This window comes from Anguilla rostrata, chromosome 14, assembly GCF_018555375.3.
Source record: "Anguilla rostrata isolate EN2019 chromosome 14, ASM1855537v3, whole genome shotgun sequence".
In the NCBI taxonomy this organism is placed as follows: domain Eukaryota; kingdom Metazoa; phylum Chordata; class Actinopteri; order Anguilliformes; family Anguillidae; genus Anguilla; species Anguilla rostrata.
Window position 1 is genome coordinate 1,862,501 of NC_057946.1, and position 27,148 is coordinate 1,889,648.

The 27,148-nt window shown below is 46.8% G+C and overlaps 2 protein-coding genes across 2 annotated transcripts in view; one reads left to right on the plus strand and one right to left on the minus strand.

Annotated features, from left to right (window-relative positions):
- lmnb1 (lamin B1) overlaps positions 1-556 on the plus strand; it is a 21,397-nt gene extending 20,841 nt beyond the window's left edge. The window contains exon 11 of the mRNA XM_064307885.1: positions 1-556. This exon is cut by the window's left edge and continues 55 nt beyond it. The gene's annotated coding sequence lies outside the window, so the exon portion shown is untranslated.
- A 5,671-nt stretch (positions 557-6,227) lies between these two features.
- The window catches only part of LOC135238861 (E3 ubiquitin-protein ligase MARCHF3-like), a 38,130-nt gene continuing 17,209 nt past the window's right edge, over positions 6,228-27,148 (minus strand). Inside the window, exons 2-5 of the mRNA XM_064306989.1 lie at positions 20,109-20,433; positions 13,939-14,143; positions 10,057-10,266; positions 6,228-8,180 (exon numbers count right to left, since the gene is read on the minus strand). Of these exons, the coding sequence (XP_064163059.1) occupies positions 8,022-8,180; positions 10,057-10,266; positions 13,939-14,143; positions 20,109-20,371 (837 nt within the window). The 5' untranslated portion in view covers positions 20,372-20,433 and the 3' untranslated portion in view covers positions 6,228-8,021. The remainder of the gene's footprint in view (positions 8,181-10,056; positions 10,267-13,938; positions 14,144-20,108; positions 20,434-27,148) is intronic.

The following is a 27,148-nucleotide window of genomic DNA, read 5'->3' on the forward strand; positions in this document are numbered from 1 at the left end:
CCCCCCCCCACCTGTCTACTCCAGGGAGCCCCACATTCAGCTAAACAAGACTGCTTCGTGTGGACCCCCCCAGCCCACCCTCCCCCACCCAAACCACTTTTCAACTGCCAACTCAGAACTACTCAGAACTATTTTTGTATTTTTTATTTTTTATTTTCAGTTTGTATTTTATGCAGCTGGTGTGAATCAAAATTTTTTTAACAGTTTAAAATGCAGATGATTTTGTAAACCACTTTTGAAACACTTCAAACATTACTGATTTTTTTTGTATGAATCTTGTGTGAATGGAGGTCCTGTTTTAGTAGCAGGGAGGCTGACATTGCATCAGCAGTGCAGCCTTCAACCTAGGCCACACCTCCAGGTGCTGTGATGCTTTTTCCATGTACGACATCTGTATCCTGATTTTATTTTATTTTTAATAGCATTTTGAAACTTCTTTATAGTAAGCATTTTATAGCAGGTTATTTTTCTTCTAAATATAGTTTAGATGACAGGGTGTTGGAATTTAGATTATACTTTTATGTAAAACAAACAATAAAGTTTCAAATTTGAATAACTTGCGCCCCTGTGTCCGATCTGTTTCTGAGCGCATTTTGGCATAAACGCGTGGGTCCGTTGTCATGTGGTCTTTGTCCACCAGAGGGCAGCAGAGCTCCTGTAATGTAATGCATCACTCATAGGGGCTGGAAGAGCTGCCCCGCCTCTCCAGAACAGGAAGTAAGTGGCCTGACGTCTGACCGTGGGTGTTGGAATCTGTGGAAGTCTCCTGTGCAGGTCTGCCTTGAATTGGGAGTGGACAGGGAAATTAGGCTTTTTTTTAAATCCATGCCCTTATATCCATGCTACACCCCCCCACCTGTCCAACACCATACACTGTGGACTGGCCGATTTACGCTATACCATTATATGCCTTGCTATGCATTAAAACTCACCTCTTAATTCCTGAGAATTTTCCAAGCCCACCAGAGACTCCTGAAATGATTACAGAGAAAAAATGAGCTTGTTTGCAGGACTGCAAGGTCTGAACAACATTTACAGCATGCTAATTTCAGTCGTTAAATGGGCTGTTCAGTTCAAACAGGCAGATGGTCGTTGCAAATCCGTGAATTTGTGAACGGATTCTGAGGTATTCCTTGGGATCACTGTCTCGCTTGAAAGATCTGTTTACCGCTGGGTTTTCCTGGCAGCAGAGGTGCCGAGTTTCGGGCTAAAATATCTGGTTCTTGCAAGTACTTCATGATTCCAGTGACCTTAAAAGACCCAGGACCAGGAGGTGCAAAACAGCCCAATGTTATCGAAGCTCCAGCAGCGTATTTCACCACAGGCATGATTTTCAACGCCGGCGTGCTTCTGATGCTGAAACCCACTTCCTCTGCGCGGCCTGGCGGCTAAATTTTTCAATCCAATAATCTGACTTTAACACCTACCGCAGTTCCAAACAAAGTTCCAGTGCCATTTAGTGAACTCCAGATGCTTATTTTTGTTCGATTTTTTCCCCCTCATTAGTAGCTTGCTTTCAAAGCGGTTCTTTCCCGAAAAGCTTATTGACATGGAGGTGGTGTCTGATGGTTGCTTTGAAGACAATGTCCCCTGCAATGCAACACATTTTGTAGACCTCTGTCTGTGGCCCTAGAATTTTTCTTTGCTACCCAAACTCTGCCACGCTGTGTAGGGGGTACGGGGTACGGGGTACAGGGTGTGGGTTCTCCCAGAAAGCGTTACTACTGATCCAGTGTATTAAAATTTCTTCATTATTAACGGTGGAAAGAATGTTTGTAACCATGACTTGCAAAAGTCAAAAAACCTTTGGCCACGTTGTAGAATTCTTCTATTTTTGAGCATGTAATGGAGCTTATTACTGGCGTTATTTTATACAACCTTTGCTCCGATTTTATCAAGGGTGTGAATAATTTCAGGGGGGTCTGTACGTTGGTGTGGAATGATTCATTTCTGCAAATTGGATTTGCATAAAACAGATGTTTCTGTAACAAATGTGTTTCATGCGAATCCAATTTGCATAACATTACAGGAAAAGGGTATTGAATTTTTTTCCTACTCAGGCAGTTGTGAACTCTTATAAAATGATATTCTTTTGCTCAACAGTTAACCTTTAGTGGCAGCATTTAACTGTCTAGACGATGAGCTCTGAAATTATATCTGCTGACTGAGGGAAGTGTTGTATTCATTCATGGTTCTACACTGCGTGTGTGTGTGTGTGTGTGTGTGTGTGTGTGTATGTGTGAGTGCATGTGTGTGTGTGTGTGTGTGTATGTGTGCGTTGGGTAGTTACAATGTCTAAGATGTCCCTGACCTCAAATGAATTTGGAGCCGTTGGGTTATCTGTGGTAAGAAATAACACATCAAAATGTCTATGTATGTGTTCATGCATGCAGTTCGTCTTATAAAGTGTGATAAAGTATTAACTAAAAAGGTTTTAAAAGTCCCTCATTCTGAGACGTATCCCTTTATCCCTTGAAATGACGTTTTAATCCACCTGCCCCCTGTTAGAACTGCTCATGATTAACATTGTTTTACACATATGAGTTCATGACAAGTACCCTGCAGCAATACTTCATGGTTTTGTAGCGGAATCCAACACCTTGTAAAAAATTCTTTAAACCACGAAAGTCAAGAAAGCACGCCTGCAAGCTTAACTACAAATCTAAACCCCACACACTTAAAATATCAGATTAGTCATGTTTAAAAGTTACGAGAAGTTACCACCTTAATAAACTCGTAAGTGCAGTTAATGTCATCCTCAAACATATTTTCCATATCACTTGTGGTTTGGAGTGTGGATGCTAGTTGCCCATGTTAAATGTAACTTTATTGAATAATATAATAGCATAACAGTCTGGGCTGATCAAAAACCTACTCTAGAATTGAAATGATTTTTTTTTGTTTTTAATGCTTTTTCCTTTCTTTAAAAACAAGGTTTCTTACTTCCATTAGTCACACCCTGTTGAAGACTAGGATGTGAAACATGGTGGCAGGGTAGTGTAATGGGTAAGGTTTTGGTCTTGTAACCTAAAGGTCATAGGTTTGATTCCCCAGTAGGACACCGTTGTTGTACCCTTGAGCAAAGTACTTAACCTGCATTGCGTCAGTATATATCCAGCTGTATAAATGGATACAATGTAACTGCTATGTAAGAGAAAAAAAAGAAAAGTTGTGTAAGTCAGTCTGAGCGTCTGCTAAATGCCTGAAATGTAATGAAATTCAGTGAATCAAACCAAACATTACGGAATATCTAAGGTGTGGTTTTCCCCCCACAAATATTACTTGTGTGTAGCCAGTACGGCTGAATGTTCGTGTCATGCTAACCGTACCTTGTAGGATAGCTATGAAAACAGCGTAGCTACAGCTGTTTTTTCCATGTGCTGCGTGATATACAGTCTGGCTTTTGGAGACCATCTGACTGCGGGCTGTCAGCGTAACTCCAGGATTTTTATTTAATAAGGAAGGACGGTCTGAACAGAGAGCTGACCACAGTAATTACTAGTGCGCTTGCTGATGCTTGTGCTTATTGTAGTTATTATTATAACCACATGTTATATACATTATATTATTACATGTATATATATATATCTACACAATCATCTCTCCCATCCTCAGAGATATGACCTCTTAGGGCAGGGGTGTCCAGTCTTATCCGAATAGGGCCTGGTGTGGGTGCAGGTTTTTGTTTTAGCCCTGTCCCGGGACACCTGATTTGACTTCTCAAGGTTGCGATTGAAGACCATGATTTGTTAATTAGCTGAATCGGGTGTCACAGAGCTGGGCTAACACAAACCCTACACTCGTATCGCCCCCTTTTTCGGACAAGATTGGACACCCCTGCCTTAGAGAATGGGGCTCGTTCAGAACTGTGAAATGCCTGTAACTTTGAAAGTCAAGTCAAAATCCAGCTATTTTGATTTGAATCATTTATTGTCATTACCTCTATGTTTTAATCAAACTCTGGTATTTTGTTTGTAGGTACAAGCAGTGGCCAAAAAGGTGAAAACGCCAATAACAGAGCGTTTGGCCACCACGTGCTGCCACAGCACAGCTTTTATCTGACGTTCCACCAACATCTGGAATTTCGCAGATGGGACAGCGGAGCCATTTTTCCGCAGTGGCCAGCCAGCTCACACGCTGTGTTGATGCAGGTGGGGAAACGCTGATGTCGCAGATGTTCCAGAATCTTCCATAAACACTCCGTTGGGTTCAGCTCTGGTGAGGGAGAAGAACCTGGCTTATGGACGCCACTGTCCTCATCAAACTGGAGGGTGTCTGCACTGTAGATGGAGGAGGGCGTTGTCATCCTGGAAGAAACCCCCTGCTGGCAGGAAAGTAATACTGCACCTATGATTCTCCCTCTCCGCCTCAGCTGATGTGCGGTGAGCGTTCTGGTGCAAAATGGCTGCCGTGCATCACCTAGGTGGGTGCTACACATTGGAAGTGGTTGAGGTGAGTTCCCCCTCATCACTGTAAAGCACTCTGAGTGTTCGGAAAAGTGCTACATAAATGCAATGGTGTTCCATTCATTCATTTCATGAAGGTGATCACTCAAAATCGGTAAGTATTGATTAGCCTTGGCCTTGCTTTCTACGGCCATGAGTACATCCAGACCATAGCAGTGGAATGCATCCCACACCAGTATGGAACTGGCAGAACCCTGTGCTGGTGCAGCCAAGAACTCGGGCCTGTGGGCTTCTATAGGTGTGCACCACACCTGCCCTAATCCTTAGAGTTCCACGCAGATATCACCTTAGACACTTCTCCACCTGAGAGGTCAGCGAGTTCAGCCTCATCACTGAAGATCCTGCCAAACATGAGTCCCAAATCACCCATGTCTCAAAGTCCCTGAAGCACGCGGGCCATAATTATAGACAACCGGGCCAGCCTGCAGTTTTATACACCACGCTGAGCATGCTGGGATGTTATCTGCTTATTTAACTCACAGGTACCACACCCGAGTGGAAGCACCTGCTTTCAGTACACTTTGTGTTCCTCATTTACCCAAGCGTTTCCACCTTTCTGGGCACTATCTGTGCATGTGCATTAAGAAAAAATAAATTGTGAGGATTTTTTAGAGTTAAAACAAACTAAAAATATGCATGACCTTTGCATTTGCAGAAGTTGCGGAAACTTTTACGTTTCCATTTATAACAAATTAAATCGGTCACTCTGGGGTGCAAAACTTGCAGAAATGGTCATTTAAGTTAATTTTGTTAACCAGAGCATCGCATAAACTACTGAAACTCTCCATTTTCATCGCTTCTGCTGTCGCAGATTTGATCTGAAATGCGCTTTATTGACCACATTCACAAGGGAATTGTAAAGCACGTTCACGTGACTTGAAATCGAACTTCATTTGAGATTTAATATATCCCAGATGCGTAAAACGCAGATACGCGACTTTAATCCAACGTAAGCAACTTTCTTTCCGTCTGTTTTTATTGTTATTTTTATATATAAATCAAACGTCAGTGATTTTAACTTTTACCTTTAAGGTGTTTCAATACAATGACATTTTTTATAAGTAAGGCCCCAAAAACCAGAAATTACCGATGGAGGAGAAAGGAGGAACAGATCTAAAAGTGTAGGTATTCTCTGGCGAGAGGAGCGTGTATGTTCTCTGGAAACCAGAACGCGCGCGGAAAAGCAAAAACCATTCTGCCAACGAAAAGAGAAATCTTGGAATAAGCACCAAGTTACTGAGAGTATAATAACAGACTCTGTTCTCCACTCCAAACTGGTGAGTGAACTACAAGCTACCTGCTTGTGTTATTTTGGTTGTTTTGTGTTGTTTTTAATTTGAGCTCATTTATGGATTTGTCCATTTGTTTTTGTTTTTTGTTGGTTTTTTTACACGATTGTTCGGGGCAAACTTGAGTGCGTATTTACCGCGTTTGTTTGTTTGATATATAGAGGAATATGCCTACCTGTGTTTATAACAACGCCGACTGAGGGACTAAACCAGAGTTTTTACGTCAATTACGACAATGAAATCCCATACGGCCTGCATGAGGTTTTCTTGGGTTTGTTTGTACAATTACAGAAAGCAATTACATTCCTTCATGTTCTGCAATGAAGTTTAAACGGCAGACAGTTAACATGAACACAATTCCATTCCCTGGATTTCAACTGGAAATTAAAAATTAATCCGTGTCTTTTACTCGTGGAATCTGAATCATCTGAATCAGTTGGTCCTGAACATTAAAAAAAGTGAAATCACAAACACAGGTTCAGTGGTTTTAATGGAAAAAACTGACATCGGGGCAATATAAATATGGCAGTTTTAAATAAGTGCTTCATATCATTTTAACATTTTTCCAAATAAAATGGTTATGCGTTTCAAATAAAATTAAAGAGAAAGCGGTTTTCAGAGCTGGGTTAATTGGCAGGATAATTAAACACACTCAAAGCGGCTTCCCTACGAGCTCATGGTATAATTTAAGCCTATACTCCCAAGCACAAAGTAAAAAGGGTTAACTTTGGCCCAATGAACAGCACTCCGTCTTAACCAATACCCAGAGGCCTACAGCTGTTCATCTCCTGAAATTTGTAAACAAGAGGAGGGGGGGAAAAAACACAAATATATAAATTCACTTTGATTCACAACAGTGCCCAACTGCCGATTCACAGTGCAGTGGAAACAGCTCAAAGAATGAGACACAAAACAAACATGGCAACAGAAAATTACAAACGTGGAAGTGGGGAAAAGACACATCCACACCCAAGTCAAAGGAAAGAAACAAAAAAACCCCCCCCAAAAAACAATACAACCTTGATGGCGCATATTCCACCCAGAGGGAGACATTATGACGAACACTCAAGGGGAACATCGAGTCTGAATATAAAAACCCACAGCACACAGGATTTGCTTTAAACTGAGGAAATCTTAAGACTTACGGATGTGAGGAGCGCTCCACACATTTACAAGCAAAGGCCCAGCGGTCCTGTATGTTTTGGTAAGAATGCACTCAGAAAAATCTGGACTGTACTAGTAAATTAACCTGTGCCCCCCCCCCCCCACAAAATGTTTTCTTTCCAACCTGATTTCTGACAAGTCCAAGGCACAGAACATCACTCCACCCCAAAAGAAACAGGTTAAAAAAAAAAAAAAATTTCAAATTTTTCCTCCAAATTTATAATCTAGCATCATTAAACCATTTAACATCATTAACCCATATTTTCAAGCATGTCAAAACCCCTTAATTAATTTTTTTTTAACCTGAAATTCTCCTCTGGGTCCTACTATGCCTTTTTATGGCAGCTTAAATGAGTGATTACATCTTTACTGAGCTTAAAATACTGAAATGCATTCCTTTCCAGCTGAAATATGAGCGTCAAGGCAGAACACCTGTATCAGGAAACACAACTTCCAACCAATCACGTTCTGTTCCTTGTCTATGCAGCAGTGCATTCTAGTGTTGAACTGATGAAGTGGACCTTCAGGATTTTAGCCCGCATAGCTTGCTTTGCCGTTAACTTTGAGTGTGAAGCTCAATCATGGAAATGCTTTTCTCCTCGCAGTTTTCCCACACACACAGTGCAAAACTTGAGTTTTTGGGTAAAAAACATCACTGTCTAAAATTGCTTTTTAAGATGAAGGACAGGGGAGCATGGCGAGTTCAGTCTGAATGGAGGCCTTAGCTTGGCTCAATTAAAGAGGGGAAAGAGAATCATCTCCATGTCTTCCGCTACATGCGGACTTACACGTGAATCACAGCTCAACTTCGTAGGGATTTACAGCTCCATAGTCACCCGCCCCCCCCACAGACGGGGGGAGGAGTTAGCGGCCCCCCCACAGGCGTTTTCTCACACGGCGGGATTTTGTCCTCCAAACGAGTCCGAACAGGGGTGTCCTCCACAAAATGTTCCCCCTGCTCTGATTCGTGAAGTGAATCCCAGTGAGTCTTTGACACACCCACCCCCCACCCTGACCCCACAATCCCCAGCCCCTTTGCGGTGTGGGGGCCAGAATTCGGGAGAGGTATCGGTCCCGGGGGGGGGGGGGTTCCCGACGGCGCTCAGACGATGGTCTCTTTGGAGGGGCGTTTCGCGGGAGGGGGGCCCGTGAGGGGCTGCTGTGCTGGGGGCTCCCCGTGCGTTTTTGGGAGCAGGAGCACCACCCTCTGATTGGTCTGCCTCCACTCGTTATACAGCCGACAGTGGTACCTGAGCGATACCTGTAGGGGAGAGGGGGAAGCGTTTCAGGATTAGGCCTCAATGCACAGACGCACGCACGCACACACACACACACACACACACACGCACACACATAAGCACACACTCGCACGCACGCACACACACACACACACACACGCACACACATAAGCACACACTCGCACGCACGCACACACACACACACACACAAACACGCACACACATAAGCACACACTCGCACGCACACACACACACACAAACACACGCACATAAGCACGCAAGCACGCACACACACACATTACAGGCATTTAGTAGGTGCTCTTATCCAGAGCAACTTGCATAACTTTTTACATAGCATTTACACAGCATCCATTTATACAGCTGGATATATACTGAAGCAATGCAGGTTAAGTACCTTTGCTGAAGGGTACATTAGCAGTGTCCTACCTGGGAATCAAACCTGTGACCTTTAGGTTACAGGCCGAGACAAGAACTTACTCGGTGCGCTACGTGTCACTATGTCAGAACTTACTACGTCAGAACTCACAGAACTCAGTCGCTACATCAGTATGCTACGTCAGGGGTGCTCTCACTCTGCGGCTTTAGGAACTCCGTCATGAATATTTATGGTACTCCTCTCTCTCTATCGCAAACTCAGACGTGTAAACACACCATAAAAAAGTATTTGTTTTGAAAACAATAACAGATTTATTTGGTTCTGCTGCTCTGCAGAAGCACACATTCGCTGCTCTGCGAACGCCACGTTCACCTGACACGAACCCCTGAACAGCACCGCGGGGATTCTCTCGCTCACTGCGGTGGGGTGGGGGGTGGGGGCATGATTTCCCACAGATAACTCTCCAGCAATATCAATATCAATACCACCAGGCCGTCCGCAATCTCCGATAGCTGACGGGTGTACAATATCATAGTAATTTCCTCGGGGGGAAAAAAAAACGGATCCTTTTATTCGACTGTGTTCTTATTTATCCATGAGTCGTACGTGTGGCAGCACTACATGCAGTCAATATATTTTATGCATAATAAATTCCGCTTTTTTTTTTTCTTGACAATTTCCTGTGTTCATTTTTGTAACAATGCCTTTCAGTAGTGCACTATAGTCCAATGGAGCCAAACTGTGTGCTGTTTGACAATGGAACTTCCTGTCAAAAATGGGGGTGAACTTCTTTCTGGTACCTACAGTGATGGGAGGGATTATAAAATGTACTGTGACATCATGGGGTTACTGAGCAGCTGCTGGAGAAAGTGTGGGGTATTTCAGTAACCCCCGGATTAACATGTACCCAAAAGATAACCTGAACGTTTAAAAAAAAAAAGTTATTTTCCATAATGCAATATTTAAAGGAATTTCACCCCAAAATGACCGAAAAGGTCTAGTGCAGCTGATAATACAAACACTCAGAGCATGATGCCATGCGCTATAACGCTCCTAAAGGTCAGTCCAATGACTGGTGATGGTAAAAATAGTATAATAGTAAAAGCATATGTACACCTATCAACATTTGTGCTCCTCAATATTTTTTCAGTTTTAAAATCATAAAAACATGTGTGGGTACATGTTTGTGTTGTTGACTAAGCAAGTTAGCCTATTAATACTATGCCCCATTCTTTATCTTGAAAATACAATGTACACCGCCATTTCTTTGCTTCCTTGCCTCAGCTACCCATAGTTCATTGCAGAGTATTTGTCTGGTATGTCTATGGCACTATGGTGGAGAGGTTGATGGGAATTGTAGTACGGTGCCAAGTGTCCAGAAGAGGTAGATGGTGACGGGGGTAGGGGGTAGGGGGCGGGTTTGGGGGGGGAACTCACCAGGGTCCAGAAGAAGTAGATGGTTGGGGGGGGGTAGGGGGTGGGTTTGAGGAGGAGGGGCTCACCAGGGTCCAGAAGAGGTAGATGGTGAAGAGGGCGACGGTCAGGGCGATGAGCCCCACGGCCTCCAGGCGGCTGGAGAAGTGCAGGTGGTCGACCGCGCCCCGCAGGCACAGCCAGCCCGAGATGGTGGCCAGCGGCGTGATGAGCAGGAAGCACACCATGTCCCCCAAAAGCGTCCTCTGGGCCTGCCTCAAACCGGGGCTCCGCACCCACTGTGGGGGAGAGAGAGAGAGGCGTTACAGAGAGAGAGAGAGAGGCGTTACACAGAGAGAGAGAGAGAGAGAGAGAGAGGCGTTACACAGAGAGAGAGAGAGAGAGGCGTTACACAGAGAGAGAGAGAGAGAGAGAGAGAGAGAGGGCGTTACACACACAGAGAGAGAGAGAGAGAGAGGCATTACACAGAGAGAGAGAGAGGCGATACACAGAGAAAGAAGAGAGAGAGAGAGGGGGGGCGTTCAGCACAGAGAGAGAGAAGCACACCCCCATTAGTGTCCTCTGGGGGAGGGAGAGAGAGGGGCGTTACACAGATAGAGAGAGAGAGGGTGTTACAGAGAGAGAGAGAGAGAGAGAAAGAGAGAGAGAGAGACACGTTCAGCTCTTTTACACACCCAGAGAGGGACAGAGAGACATGTTTAGTGCTATCATAAGGGGGGATGGGGGGAGGGGGGTGGCACAAATAATTTTTAATCTTACACACCCTCTAAGAGACCAAGTGCGTTATTCTTCCAGAAGGCCCAGAATTCCTGGATACTCCCCAGGCATGCGTAATATCCACGTACCGTATGAAACGCTAATATGACGGAACACAGTAAGGATGCAGCCCAACCCAAATAGTCTACATTAGACCAGGAAACTGAGCTTCTCTCTCATTTGTAAGCTTACTTCTGTTCTTTTTATCATTATTTTCAGTGAGATTGAGAGGAAGCGATAAATAATTACTTTCAGAGACAGGGGGTGAACACACAGTATAGATGTGTGAATGTTATTAGTCTTTTTTTGTAAATTGACCGAGATTTGTCACGAGATTGAGAGAGATTTTCTTTGAGAGAGAACGAGAGCAAATTGACATTTAAGACCCTTTTATTTAACACTTGCTGCACGGCGGGATTAATTACAAATCCGCTAAGTGGCGAATACTTCTGTCGCAAGGAGAACGGGACTCGGAAAGATAAGCCAGAAAGCTGAAAGCCATTTCAGAGACTGATCTCGCCCTCAGTCACGTCAATTCCGTCACGCGTGCCTCCATCTCCATAACAACAGGCTTCCACGGCCTTCCCTCCCCGCCACTCCTCATAACAAACACGGCTTGTTTACTGATAAAACGCAACTGCAAGACGCCTTCTGGCTGTGACTTTTTGTCAGAGAGAGATAGAGAGATAAATGAGAAGGTTTTTTTTTTAATTTTTTTATTTGAGTCACTGGGACACAATCGCTCCATTCTGTTCTGAACAGACAGTCGTCACTCTTCACACTTACAAACTATGATGCACAACTACAACTATGATGACAACACAATAGCACATCCCTTAAACGAGTACGTGTATGTGCAAGTGGGCATTAGTTGTATGAAAGAGCCAGTGTGATTGTCTGATATCCTTTGTTAGACTTATAGTCCTTGTGTGTGACTGATTACGCAGGTGGGTAATATGGAACCACTGGGTTTGCGGTGTGTAAACCGTTATCCAAGGGCACTGAGCCCAAAGTGGAATTAAAACCCACGTGTCCCCTCACCATCCCCCAACCCCCCCTCCCCCCCCCCAAAGGCCAACACTCCCACCCCTAAGGAGTATGTGGTCTTTAAGAGGGGATCCAGGTAGGCACATGCTATTTTAAAAGACTGACGCTGATATTTTAGGAGATGGAGAATAAGTTGATTAATGCAGGGAAAAAAACCACAACTCCCCTCCTGTTTCCCCCGGCAACAGCTGACCCGAAGACAGGTCCTAAACAGGAAGTCCAGACTATGAGGAACTGAGAGGTTGCCTGCTCCTGCAGGATGTGGCTTCTAGGAAATATCAGTGAGATTTCCCTCCTTTCTCTCGACCGAGAGGCAGCCCGGGGGGTGAGTGACTGGTCTGGTTGTAAGTATAATGGCACGGCTGTTGTTGCCGTGATTTGGGATTACCCTCATAATTCACCCGTCGATCGCGCGGTTCCTCACGAAACCGTGAAGGTTCCGCACGAGCAGACGCCGCCGCGGCCACGCCCGATCGCCACGCCCGCGATTCAGCCGAAAGCGCTCCAGCGGCTCGGCCCGCCCTCACTACAGCGTTTCCCCCCCTTCGTTCCCCCGCGTACGGTCTGGAGGAAGCAGAATCGGGCGGGTCGCCACGGAGACGCGCGCAGGCGGCGGAGGACGGCGCTGTGTAGAGGCAAACCGAAAGCGGGGATGAAATCCGTGGGATTCCAGTCAGACGAGGTCTCCTTTCCTTCGCGAGACTCCAGTCTGTCATTGTGAAAAGGGGGACCTGCTCCCAAATCTGGCTTCTACGAGTAATCGCAAATGCAGGGTTTCGCTTTCTTAGACACCCGCCCCACCCATCCCCCCCCCGGTCCTTCTTAACGGCTTTTCTGTGTGTGCGGTTATGAGTTCCCACCGCAGGCGCTTCCAGTAGCGACTCGCTGGCGTGTTTTGCAAAAGCCCTTATGTGACCCCCCCCCCCCCCCCCCCCCCGGGCTGACTGCAGGAGAAAGGCTGATTTCTGCCAGACAGACAGATCCACCCACCCCCACCCCCAACCACACTACTGAAATAAACTTAGTGTGCGTTATAAACATCCAACCACAAAAAAAACCCCTAAACTGAAGCCCAAGCCCAGTGTGACCCCCCTAACACAAAGAGGACGCGTCGCAACTTCAGCCTCTATTTTACTGTTTTACCGGCGCGTTTATTTATACAGGTTCCTTCAGAGCGCACAGGCAACCGGCCAGGGAGACAGGCTCTGTACTTACACAACCTGGGACCGGCAGGGACCGGGCCTGAACCCCCAAAAAGCACGGGAGCAGGGACCGGGCCTGAACCCCAAAAAAGCATGGACGCGAGCGAGCGAGGTAGAAACTCCCCAGCGTGGAGAAAAACACTCACTTCTGTTCCAGTCTCCTGTATTTGCTAATTAGCACAATTCTTCAGCCAGGAGGCAGAACTAATTACAGAAATCAGCTGGCTGAGTTCACAGTGTGGAAGAAACTCACGGCAGAACTTTTACATTTTCTGAGCCCTAGACTTTCCACCTCTGCTTCAGAGAGTGTAGACGGGGAGGGGTGCCAGACCTGCGGGGGGGCGGGACTTATGTACCTCCAAAAGGGGGCGGGGCTTATGTACCTCCAACAGGGGGCGGGTCTTATGTACCTCCAGGAGAGGGCGGGGCTTATGTACCTCCAGAAGGGGGCGGGTCTTATGTACCTCCAGGAGGAGGCGGGTCTTATGTACCTCCAGGAGGAGGCGGGGCTTCTGCACTTCCAGGAGGGGGCGGATCTAACGTGCCTCCATAAGGGGGTGGGGCTTGCATACCTCCAGAAGGGGGCGGGTCTTATGTACCTCCAGCAGGGGGCAGGGCTTGAATACCTCCAGGAGGGGGCGGGGCTTACGTACCTCCAGGAGGGGGCGGGGCTTACGTACCTCCAGCAGGGGGCAGGGCTTGAATACCTCCAGGAGGGGGCGGGGCTTACGTACCTCCAGGAGGGGGCGGCTTACGTACTCCAGGAGGGCGGGGCTTATGTACCTCCAGGAGGGGGCGGGGCTTATGTACCTCCAGGAGGGGGCGGGGCTTATGTACCTCCAGGAGGGGGCGGGGCTTACGTACCTCCAGCAGGGGGCGGGTCTTATGTACCTCCAGGAGGGGGCGGGGCTTATGTACCTCCAGGAGGGGGCGGGGCTTACGTACCTCCAGCAGGGGGCGGGTCTTGCGCTGCACGTTGAACTGGAAGTGGCAGAGCTCGCACATGCTGGTGCTGGAGGCGGAGAGCCAGTGCTCCAGGCAGCTGCGGTGGATGGTGCCCAGGGTGCCCGCACACTCGCAGGGGGAGAGCAGCTCCTCCTGCCCACTGCCCTCGTGACAGATCCGACACATGGGCCTCTCCACCAGGGGGCTGGAGGGTACACACACATAGAGACACGCATACACACACATAGACATGCCCCACGCATGCACACGCACACACACACACACACATATATACACACACAAATAGAGACACGCATACACAAACACATACACGCACATATACACACGGCACGCGCACACACACACACACACACACACACACACACGGGTTAGCCACTCACAAATCACTTCATAAATTTAACAAACACTGAGAAAATGAGAAAATGAGACTTCCACAGCCTGAGGCGCAGGGAGACAGTAATGAAGATATCCCACATTAACAACCACAAGTTGAGTTCTATTTTTATTATCATTATCAATATTACTGCTGTGTCTGAATGAGCACATTAGCCCTCATTCCCCCACCATCATTATCGTCACTGTTGCCGTTGCCGACTGGGCCGCAGCTATTATTTACGCACATTAGCAAAACGAAGGCTAGCGTTCTGTTCTGGAGATAATGCGGAGAAGAAACGGAGCAGAGAGAACAACAGGACCGAGAAAGACAGGGAGGAGTGAAAGCGGAGAGATCGATAAAATGAACAAAAGAAAGAGGAGAGAGATGTACTCCAACTTCTGGAGGAGGGGAGGGGGGTTGTTATTTTGTTCACATTTTTTTAAAGGTGGCATAAGTATAAGAGTTTTATAAACAGGAGAGAGTTGGGGGGGGGTGTGGGGGGGAAGGGTCTAGGATAAAAAATTTTTTAAAGCATAACATGAAGTGCAAATGATTTCAGGGGTTGAAATTCCCGGTAGCTGAGCAGATATTTTCAGTGTCGCCCATATTTTATCGGTCTGCGCTGAGGAAATGAAAGTAAATTGGGAAAGTGCAGCTGTCCTTGGAAAGCACCAAGAAACTGAATTTCAGGAGCCAAGTGGGTTATTACAGTAATTTTTAGTTCTGTTTAGAAAAAAAGTGTATTTCCCCTGATAGAGCCAGCGAAACTACAGAAAAAATGAAACAAGACAAGGACAGTTACCCAAACAAAAACAAAAGCTCAGTGTTATGGGGGGGGGGGGAAAGGAGAATTAAAATATTTAAATCCAGAAAAAAAACAGAAATGAATGGCTGTTTGTGTTTAGGATTTACTGAGGGTATAAGACGCTGTAAACAGATTTTAGCCTGTTCAAAACGGGGGAAAATGAAGATGATAATGAAATGTAATCTCTGTTACTTAGCATGCAATCAAATTAAAAGGACAAATTGGAGGAATGCTCTGAGCAGGGTTTCCCGTGGTAATCTCCCGCTCCCCTTCCTTCATTCTCTGGATTAGCAGCATATGTAGAAGGGGGTTATGTTTTCATTTACTATATGGAAAGTAATCTTCCTCATTTTCTGTATGGCGGATAATCTTTAGTGTGGATTATTTCGGTTTATCTCGACGCCTTGATGAAAGGCAATCTGTTTCCGGGTAAGGGCTTTCCAGGAACGTCGGGCCGCCTCCGGACAAAGACCGCTTACGTCGAATAACAAAAAGGCAAAGGGAACGGACGCGTTCGTAAAACACGTAACCGACCGAGATTTGCGCCTTGAAAACAACACGGTTTAACCGCTCTCTGGGTGTCACACCGCAACGACTGTACCGCTCGATAACAGCCAATCAGGGCAAGGCTACGCTTAACCCAGCATTGTAGGTGCTTATAAACACCAACAGAACCGTTCCGTTGGGCAGCACATTTTACAGAAACGTACGGGACTCGGTTAATGTGTGCCCTTAGCTTTTTGATTTACCAATAAGTGGGGTTTAGTTTCTTTACCTCAGCAACACCGTTTGGAGACGGAAACCTGCTTTGTTGACCTCACCGAACTCGGTTGTGAAGAACAAATAAAGAATGTGGTTGCAGACAAACTCACGCCACCCCTAATGGGGCTAGTCCTGGTGTGGTGGGTTGTGTACCGGGTCTTGGTGTGATGGATTGTGAACATGCTCTTGGTGTGGTGGATTGTGCACCAGGTCTTGGTGTGGTGGATTGTGTAGCAGGTCTTGGTGTGGTGGATTGTGTGCCAGGTCTTGGTGTGGTGGATTGTGTTCATGGTCTTGGTGTGGTGGATTGTGTACCAGGTCTTGGTGTGGTGGAGATTGTGTTCATGGTCTTAGTGTGGTGGAGATTGTGTTCATGGTCTTGGTGTGGTGGATTGTGCTCATGGTCGTGGTGTGGTGGATTGTGTTCATGGTCGTGGTGTGGTGGATTGTGCTCATGGTCGTGGTGTGGTGGATTGTGTTCATGGTCGTGGTGTGGTGGATTGTGTTCATGGTCGTGGTGTGGTGGATTGTGTTCATGGTCTTGGTGTGGTGGATTGTGTTCATGGTCTTGGTGTGGTGGATTGTGTTCATGGTCTTGGTGTGGTGGATTGTGTTCATGGTCGTGGTGTGGTGGATTGTGTTCATGGTCTTGGTGTGGTGGATTGTGTTCATGGTCTTGGTGTGGTGGATTGTGTTCATGGTCTTGGTGTGGTGGATTGTGTTCATGGTCGTGGTGTGGTGGAGATTGTGTGCCAGGTCTTGGTGTGGTTGATTGTGTTCATGGTCTTGGTGTAATGGATTGTGTAGCAGGTCTTGGTGTAATGGATTGTGTAGCAGGTCCTGGTGTGGTGGATTGTGTAGCAGGTCTTGGTGTGGTGGATTGTGTTCACGGTCTTGGTTTGGCAGTGATGCGTTTTTGTGTTCGAGGCTAACTGTGGCAGCTGACTCTCCCAAAGCCTGCTTTTGTCTGCTGAGCCTGGGGTGGGGGGGTATTGGGGTGGGGTGGGGTGGGGGGGGGGAGGGGGGCGGACGGGGCCCAGACTTTGATACACAGGCCAGCCCAGACTGTTACAAAGCGCCCTGTCATGCATGCTAATCACACGGCTAAATTTAGACCGCGCGCCGCGGGTCCCGGACTGGTGCGCTCTCGCTGTGGTTCCATCAAAGGCGTTCACACACACCCCCCCCAAACCCCCAAACCCCCAAACTCTGTCCTGCAGGCCCCGCGCCTCCCCCTCGCGTAGAAGGCCGCACCCCGAGTCGCCCCTGGACGGCATTAATCCCCAACAGGTCCCCCGTCCATTCAGCCCTGTCTGAAACCGGCCCGCTGAACACAATCGCACTGCTCTCCCCCTACCATTCACCGTCTGGCACCGGGCTGAACACAATCGCACTGCTCTCCCCCTACCATTCACCGTCTGGCACCGGGCTGAACACAATCACACTGCTCTCCCCCTACCATTCACCGTCTGGCACCAGGCTGAACACAATCGCACTGCTCTCCCCCTACCATTCACCGTCTGGCACCGAGCTGAACACAATCGCACTGCTCTCCCCCTACCATTCACCGTCTGGCACCGGGCTGAACACAATCGCACTGCTCTCCCCCTACCATTCACCGTCTGGCACCGGGCTGAACACAATCGCACTGCTCTCCCCCTACCATTCACCGTCTGGCACCGGGCTGAACACAATCGCACTGTCTCTCCCCCTACCATTCACCGTCTGGCACCGAGCTGAACACAATCGCACTGCTCTCCCCTACATTCACCGTCTGGCACCGGCTGAACACAATCGCACTGCTCTCCCCCTACCATTCACCGTCTGGCACCGGGCTGAACACAATCGCACTGCTCTCCCCCTACCATTCACCGTCTGGCACCGGGCTGAACACGATCAACATCTGTGAATGTCATGAAAGGGTGTGTGTGTGTGTGTGTGTGTGTGTGTGTGTGTGTTTTAGTGCACACGTGTGTGTCTGTGTATGTGTGTGTGTGTGTGTGTGTGTGCATGTGTGTTTTAGTGCGCACGTGTGTGTCTGTGTATGTGTGTGTGTGTGTGCACGTGTGTGTGTGTGTGTGTATATGTGTGTGTGTATCTGTGTGTGTATGTGTGTGTGTGTGTGTGTGTGTGTGTGTTATCTGTGCGCGTGAGTGTGTGTGTACCTGTGTGTGTGTACCTGTGTGTGTGTGTCTGTCTTAGTGCACACGTGTGTGTGTGTGTGTATCTGTGCGCGTGAGTGTGTGTGTGTTTGTGTGTGTTTACCTGTGTGTGTCTGTGTGTGTGTGTGTGTGTGTGTGTGTGTGTGTGTGTGTGTGTGTGTGTGTGTGTGTATGTGTGTGTGTGTGTGTGTATATGTGTGTTGTATCTGTGTGTGTATGTGTATGTGTGTGTGTGTGTGTGTATCTGTGCGCGTGAGTGTGTGTGTGTTTGTGTGTGTGTACCTGTGTGTGTGTGTCTGTCTTAGTGCACACGTGTGTGTGTGTGTGTGTATCTGTGCGCGTGAGTGTGTGTGTGTTTGTGTGTGTGTACCTGTGTGTGTCTGTGTGTGTGTCTGTGTGTGTGTGTGTGTGTGTGTGTGTGTCTGTGTGTGTGTGTGTGTGTGTGTGTGTGTGTGTGTGTGTGTGTGTATGTGTGTGTGTGTGTGTGTTAAGTGGAGGAGGGGGTATAATGACTCAATTCAGCCAATTCATGGGGGGAAAACAATGGGTGCGAAGCCTTAGCTTAAATCCAGACATTCAGTTTAAAGGCCCTTTTCAACTGTGCTGAGCTGCTCAATTAAATTTAATGCACTTTCCCTGACAAACCGCTCCATTTAAACACGTCGCTGCGGCTTCTGCGAAACATTCAGACTCTTAATTTAATTCCGAAAAAGAATTCGCTGAGATATCATGGCATGACTGCGTTAAAGCAAGTTTTAAATGCAACCCCATTTGCTGCCCTGACATCAATCTAAGTTTAATTGGGTGTTTAAAAACAGCTGTTGCTATGGCATCATATCGGGTCTGCATTTTTTTAAAGATAATTTTTGTGTTTTTACATTTCTGTTGTGTTTTTTTTTCATTTACTCATTAATTTTCCTCCAATCTTATTTTCCCCCTCACCCTTCTTCACTGTAATATACTCTAAACTGGGTTAGAGGATATTTGCTGCCAGATGTTTGTCAAGATATCTATTCTACACTTATTGAACTGAATAAGATACATACCAGATAAAAACAAAATGGAGGACAGAGAATCATTTCTCAGACTTCGTTTAGATAAAAAAACGTGTAAAGTGACAATATAAATCAGGCAGCAGCAGTACGCTAAGGCCTGATACAGAGACAGAGAGCATAGGCCTATCAACATGCCCTCAGCTGTGACTATTAAACGCAAGTGAAGCATCTTTCCTCACAGACAACCATCTTTCCTCACAGACCGAGCCGGCCCGACCCGTTAAGAGACAACCGGGTGCTCAAGGCCCCGCTAATTACTCTAAAATATATACATTATTTTGGGGGTGGGGTGGGTGGGCTGGAGGGGGCCCCCCAAATCAAATCCTGCTTAGGGGCCCTCAGAAGTCAGGGCCAGCACTGCTCACAAAAACATTTTGGCAAAACGGTTCACCAGGATTAACTCGCAGATCAATCTCTGCGGGGGCAAAAAAACATCCGATACTCGCATCGAGTTTGTAAGTCAAAGTTAAGGGCACACTCTGAGCGTGCTGTGTACACACATGAAGACAGACTTGTGAACTGTTGCAAATTGTGAGCTGAAATGGCGGTTTCAGCCGAAATGGCAGTTTGAGCCAAAATGGCGGTTTGAGGGAATGCAGTTGAGCTGAAATGCGTTGAGCTGAATGGTTTTGAGCTGAAACGCGTAGACAAATGGCGGTTTGAGGTGAAATGGCGTTTTGAGGTGAAATGGCGGTTTGAGCTGAAATGCTGATTTGAGCTGAAATGTCGGTTCGAGCTGAAACAGCGGTTTGAGCTGAAATGCTGATTTGAGCTGAAATGTCGGTTCGAGCTGAAACAGCGGTTTGAGCTGAAATGGCGGTTTGAGCTGAAATGGCAGTTTGAGCTGAAACAGCGGTTTGAGCTGAAATGGCGGTTTGAGCTGAAACAGCGGTTAGAGCTGAAATGGTGGTTTGAGCTGAAATGGCGGTTTGAGCTGAAATGGCGGTTTGAGCTGAAATGGTGGTTTGTGCTGAAATGGCGGTTGGCACCTCGGCGTGGCGAAGGTCCCGACCACGGTGGAGAGCAGCTGGCCGTCCTTGGCGGAGACCTGCATGACGTACTGCGGCTGCCCGCCGCCACGCCCGCTGGGCTCGTCCACGGCCTTCCCCGTGTGGGCGGGGCCCGGGCGGTCCGGGGGCCCGGCGGCGGCGAGGGGGGCGTGGTCTCTGCAGCCCGGCCTGCGCGGCGCGTGGGCGGGGTCCAGCCTGTCCGACAGCACCTCGGGGAGCTGGCTGCAGCGGCTGGTCGTCATGGCAGCAGACAGCGGCGATCGCTCGGCTGAAGCCCCCGCTGCACCTACACGCCGTTTACCGTCTGTGGGGGGAAGGAGGGGGGGCGAGAGGGGAGAGGAGAGGGGAGAGAGGGAGAGGAAGAAGGAGAGGTTAGGCAGTGCAGCTTAAACAATCCCCTTTCTCTCCTGGGCAACGCTTTTCACTGTTTATACATCTTTTATTATTTCTGTTTGTGTTGTCCCTGTGAGGGAGACAGTGATAAGATCGAGCACGGTCTCTCTCTGCTCAGGGCAGTGCTCTCCAGCGCTGTGGGACACACAGGGGGGTCTCTCCCTGCTCAGAGATACCATCCGCCCGGTGTACCATCCAGGCAGGGTGTGCGTGCTCTCTCTGTGTTCAGAGCTCTCTCTCTCACGCGGGGCTTAAGGTCGAACTCCTCCGTGCCTCAGATCAGTTTTTTTATAAACGGACGGGATCCATAAAGGCAGCTCTGGGAGGACGTGTCGGGGGTGCGCGCTGTGATTCACGGTCGGCCGCGGTGGACGGATGCAGTACTGCAGCTGGCTGCTCACTGTGGTGTCTGTGGTACTCCAAGGGAAATATGCACGAGGCTTTCTTCAGAACGCATGCCAAAAAATACCACACATCTCAAATATGAAAATAACTACTAATAACTGTATGGGACAATTTCACGTGTTTTTTTTTTTTATGAGTCCTTGTTGGCATGCAAATGCAACAATACATACGCTTCCTGTAGTTTTACTTTCTCTGGCAGTATTCATGCGAAAGTGGAAAGAAAAAAAAAACCCATCTTTCTCTGTAACTTCCTGTTCACCTGAAACTGTACTCTCCCATAACGATGCACTTCTTCCTCTGAACACTTTGCAGCCTGAGAACATGAGACCGTTGGGGAAAGGAAATAAATTATCGCTGTCAATCATGCGCGGAATGTGTCACCCTGCGCTGGGGTAGAGCTCCCACCTCTCTGCACACTTCTTCAGAAACCTGTCGATACGCCACGCAAAATGTTTCCATGCATCGCATCTAGTTTTTAATATTGCGGTTTAATGGGGGGGCGGGGAAATGTATGAAAATATGATTTAGGTAAGTCCTTTAGTATACACAATTTCATACCTTAGCCTATTAAATTTGTGTGCAATGCACCTATATGTAAGAGGCAAAGGTATGTATTTTTAAAAATATATGGCACTTATTGTATTTACTATTTGTACAGTTCTACTGCACTGTCCATTCATTACCAACCTTTATAGGAGTTTGGTGAACTTAAATACACAGGAGCAGTTTAAACTTTAAATTGCACTTTCTCTCAGTTCTGGAAAAATAAATTACATGACTCTCAGTTTCATTGTGATCATCGGTTTCCAGCTTCATGGAATAAGCACAAAGATATCTGACACACACTTGTGTCTCGTCTATTAGACGGCTTTGGCCCAACGGACCTCTAAATGGAAATGGAAAACTATTATGCTTCATCTGAGGTGTCATAATTACCCCCATTTGGTTTTAAAAAAGCAATAACAAAAAGCAAAACAAAAACAACAACAACAACAAAAAAAACAAAAAAACAAATTAGTGGCACATCTTCCGTGGAGACGGAGGTATTTATGGGAATCTGATGTGATGGTCTGTAATGAAAAGCACGGACCTATCATCCCACGGCTGGGGGGGGGGGGGGGGGGGGGAACACCGTTATAATTTCACTCCAAGGTCTGGAATGCGCTCTGCTCTGTGACGTTCTCTACCAGTTACAACCCATCAGGTCAACATGAATAACAAACAACTCACTGCTGAAGGTGAGTGGTGCTTATACTGCATGTGCAGCCATGAAATGACATGCGACAATGGCGATGTTTCTATAAAACAAATTTTGACAGTACATTTTAGTTTATCCATCCTGAAAAACAGTTTTCATGTTAGTATTTTTACGTTGATTTGAAGGGTGCTTTTAGATGTTTTATTACATTTTATAAGCAAGTTTATATTCTTTTTAGCGCAATGACTGGTATTTCATATATATGACACATGCATACATGGAGATATCCAAGTCAGAATTTTCGTGGCCCAGGTGCCAAGGTGCAAGGCTGTTCCAAAGACTAACCTCAAAATTAGAAGGAAATGCCTAACTACTTCCAAATTCCATAGAAACGATTATAAAAGGCAGTGACCAGCGGAACAGACTCCGAAAGCTGTAAACGGCAGTTATGAATTGTGATTAAATAATCGGGACGCAGTCATAAAAATAAAATAAAAAAAACCCCACAAGTAACTCAACTCTCAAGACCGGCAATCATCGTGATTATAATTATTATCGCACTGGAATGCGTCCGCGGGAGGCGCGTGAGATGGAGCGCGCGATTGTTCCGCAGGGGCGAGTTTCCGGAGAGCTGCCGTTAAACGAGCGCATTTTTTTCCTACCACGTCTCGCGTCTCGTGAGCGCGTCTCGCGCTGATGATGTCACTCCTCCTAAGCCCCGGGGATGAGCAGACGCCGTTTCCTAATGACATGCTGTGCGCGGCGCAAGAGCAGGACAAGCTGTCACGCATCGACAGAGCGAGACAGAGAGAAAAAAGGAGAGATGGGAACGGCTTCCTTTCTTCTCTCTCACGGAGGTCTTGTAGCAGGAAAAGAGTCCACAGGCATCAAGATTCACAGTAGCCTATATAACAGTAAAGCCATTGGCTTGCAAAATATATCAGTTTATAATATAGAAATAGCTGTTTAGAAATTTGAATTGCTGTCAAATAAGAAATTGTACCTTATGAACCGGATTAGAGTTGCTAGATCATGAAATGCACTTGTAGCTCGCTTTGATAAAGCGCTGCTGCCAAATGAATGTAATGTAATGTAATGTAATATAATTACATTTTGTATTGTGTCATATTAAGATTAGTAATTAGTGTGGATTAATCTCCCTACTTCTGGTTAACAGTTCAACTTTGGATATCTGGTCCGGTCAGGTGTTAGGATAGGCAGGGCACAACTAACAGTACATGTATTCCACAAAGATTGAAGTTTATTTATTTATCTGTTCATATTTAATATTTTGTTACACGGCATATGATTAGTTTTGTTATTCTTGATCCAGTAATACAGGTAAATGATGTAAGACTGAGGTCTGTCTGCTACTGATGAAGGCTGATGTCTGCTTGTAGCTGATGTTTTAGTGAGGCTCTGATCTATAGATGGTGTGATAATGCTGTAGGTTTGCCCTGGATAACACACAAGAGGATCACACCTCATCTCCTAAATACACCCATCATACCATCATCTTCCTCATCCCCTGAATATACCCATCATACCATCATCTTCCTCATCCCCTGAATATACCCATCATACCATCATCTTCCTCATCCCCTGAATATACCCATCATACCATCATCTTCCTCATCCCCTGAATATACCCATCATACCATCATCTTCCTCATCCCCTGATTACATATACCATCATCTTCCTCATCCCCTGGATATACCCATCATACCATCATCTTCCTCATCCCCTGGGTATACCCATCATACCATCATCTTCCTCATACCCTGAATATACCCATCATACCATCATCTTCCTTATCCCCTGAATATACCCATCATTACCATCATCTTCCTCATCCCCTGAATATACCCATCATTACCATCATCTTCCTCATCCCTAATATGCCCATCATACATCATCTTCTCATCCCCTGAATATACCCATCATACATATCTTCCATCCCTGAATACATATCCATCATCTCCACCCTGAATATACCCATCATACCATATCTTCCTCATCCTAATTCCATCTACATATCTTCCCATCCCAATACCTCATACTCATCTTCTCATCCTGAATATACCCATCATACCATCATCTTCCTCATCCCCTGAATATACCCATCATACAATCATCTTCCTCATCCCCTGAATATACCCATCATACCATCGTCTTTCTTATCTAAGAACATCACATTTTTTCCTAAAATCACACCCCTTTTGTTAGTCTCAGTCTACTTGCTTGCGCTTCTGTTAAGAATATGACATCACAGACTCCCAGCCTGAGAGACTGCCAGAGCGGTGAGAGAGCGGCAGACAGACAGACTCGCCCCCGCCCGCCCCCCGCCCGCGCCCGCAGACTAAACACAGCCGTGTTCAGCGGCGATCGTGCGTGTCGCCATGCAACCGCTGTCCCGCGCGACCATGTGACCACGCGGTTTTAACAGCGCGGTGGGCGTGGCTACGCTTCTGCAGTAAACTGTTGTCTGGCCCACGTTATCAGCAGCTCCACCCCTGACCCGCAGTGACGGGGGCGGTGATAGCATCGGCAGGGGCGCCATATTGGGGGGGGGAGGGGGTATTGTTGATGATTCTAAGGGCGACATTGGTGTAGTGTAATGGTGAAGGAACAGGCCTCGTATCCTATAGGTCACAGGTTTTATTTCCAGGTAGGACACTGTCGTTGTACCCTTCAGCAAGGTACTTAACCAGTGTATATGTGGCTTTATAAATGGATTCAGTGTAAATTCTTGTGCAAAAAGTTCTGTAAGAGTGTCTGCTAAATGCCTGTAATGTACGTGCACATGTGCAGTGATGGGGTGGCCTGGGACCCACAATCCCAGAGTATTGGACTTAGGCGGTGGCTGTAATATCTATTTATTTTGTTTAGCAGATACCCTTACAGCAGCACGTGAACTTTGGAGATGAGACTCAAACTTGTGGGGTGTTTTATTGCCCCCAACTAGTATACAAATATTTATATACAAAACAAAAAAATCAGCACATCAGTTATACCCATGCAATTACACCCACCTACTGCCAACCACCACACTGACAGCAAATATGCTTATATAACTTCGCATTTTCTGGACTATACCATTTCCATACAATGTTCAATTATCTCACAGAAGAAATGACAGTATATTTTTACATAGAAATAATAGAAATAATGATATATATTTTGTCAGTTCTACTTTATATACAATAATGACACATCTAATTAGATACTGGAAAGTAATACCGAATACATTATACGCCCCCCCCCCCCCCCGCCGTTTAAAATAGCCAGTTCTTCTTGTCCAGCGCTTCCAATAAAATGACACTGAATCCGGATTACGTCATTCCAGTTTGATAATGGAACTAATGGAAGGGGCTAGCAGCGACTCTTGACACTGTGTCGGTCGAACACGGTGCACTAAAACAAATCAATTCAATGTTTGAAACCAGATAAATGTGTGTTTTGAGTTGCTTGCAGTACATAATGGTGGTGAACAGCTGCGCAGTAGCGAATGTGTTTGAGCTGATAAACCGGCAAACGCAGACGGTGCGCGCTACGTTTACAAAAGTGGCGTACTCGTATGAATTTAGGCCTGTTACATTACAGGCATTTAGCAGACGCTCTTATCCAGAGCGACTTACACAACTTTTTTACATAGCATTTTACATTGTATCCCTTTATACAGCTGGACATATACTGAAGCAATGCAGGTTAAGTGCCTTGCTCAAGGGTACAACGGCAGTGTCCTACCCGGGAATCAAACCTGCAACCTTTCGGTTACAAGCCCAGTTCCTTACCCACTGTGCTACACTCCGTCCTCCAGTTATTTGCTGTATTTTGAGTCGAGCGCGCTGTAGACAATCTGACGTTGGCGTCTCGGCCTAAACCACAGGAAACGGTGGGAGAGGATTCTGGGGCTGCGGCTGTAAATTTCTCTGGCTGCGTTTTTTAAATCTCACCAGCGGTCGAATCGCGGCCTAACAACCGTTCGGCTTGTGCCCGGGCACACGACCAAGATGTATTCCAGGGTTTAAGAAGAAAAACTTTCCACATATTTCCCCCAGGCGCTATCCATGGGATGCTGTCCCTGTTGTGGGAGGTGGGATCTTATATTCTCCTGTCCTTACAAATAAATCGGAGATGCTTAAGTTCCCCCTAACTATCAGTTTGTTTTATTTTTGCAGCAGGGAACAGTGGGAGCCATTAACCCACATTAAGCCAATTTTAAGGTAATTAAACGTTTGGTTCTGTGCTCGCTGCATTTTGAGAAATGGACTGAAAACTGTTTGCGGATGACTGATGCGGCAGCTAATGTTGTATGAAGTGGGGGGGGGGGGGGTGGAACAAACGTTTTTTTAAAATGTGAGTTATCCTGTTTTTTCGTGACACCCTTCAATCTGCCAAAATAGCTTAAGTCACCCTTTATCAGCGAGACTGACAGTTTGAGTGACAGCCGGAGAAACCCACCCCAGCCAATCACAGAGCTGGCAGCACGCTTAGGCACATTTGCATTCATGCCATCCTCAGCGGGACTGTCTGAAGAAACACTCGCATGTGAATGCAGCTCACACGCGCGCGCACACACACACACACACACACACCCACCCACACACACACGGCCCGATCCAAGTGACTGCATAGTGAGAAGCCGGTACACAGATACACACGCACATACACACAGACACGCAGGCAGACAGACAGATGGCCAGACAGACAGAGACAGACAGACAGGCAGGCAGGCAGACAGGCAGGGAATAGGGAGGCGATGGTAATGGGAATAGGGAGGCGATGGTAATGGGAATAGGGAGGCGATGGTAATGGGAATAGGGAGGCGATGGTAATGCGAATAGGGAGCCGGTGGTAATGGGAATAGGGAGCCGATGGTAATGGGAATAGGGAGGCGATGGTAATGGGAATAGGGAGCCGATGGTAATGGGAATAGGGAGCCGATGGTAATGGGAATAGGGAGGCGATGGTAATGGGAATAGGGATGCGATGGTAATGGGAATAGGGAGGCGATGGTAA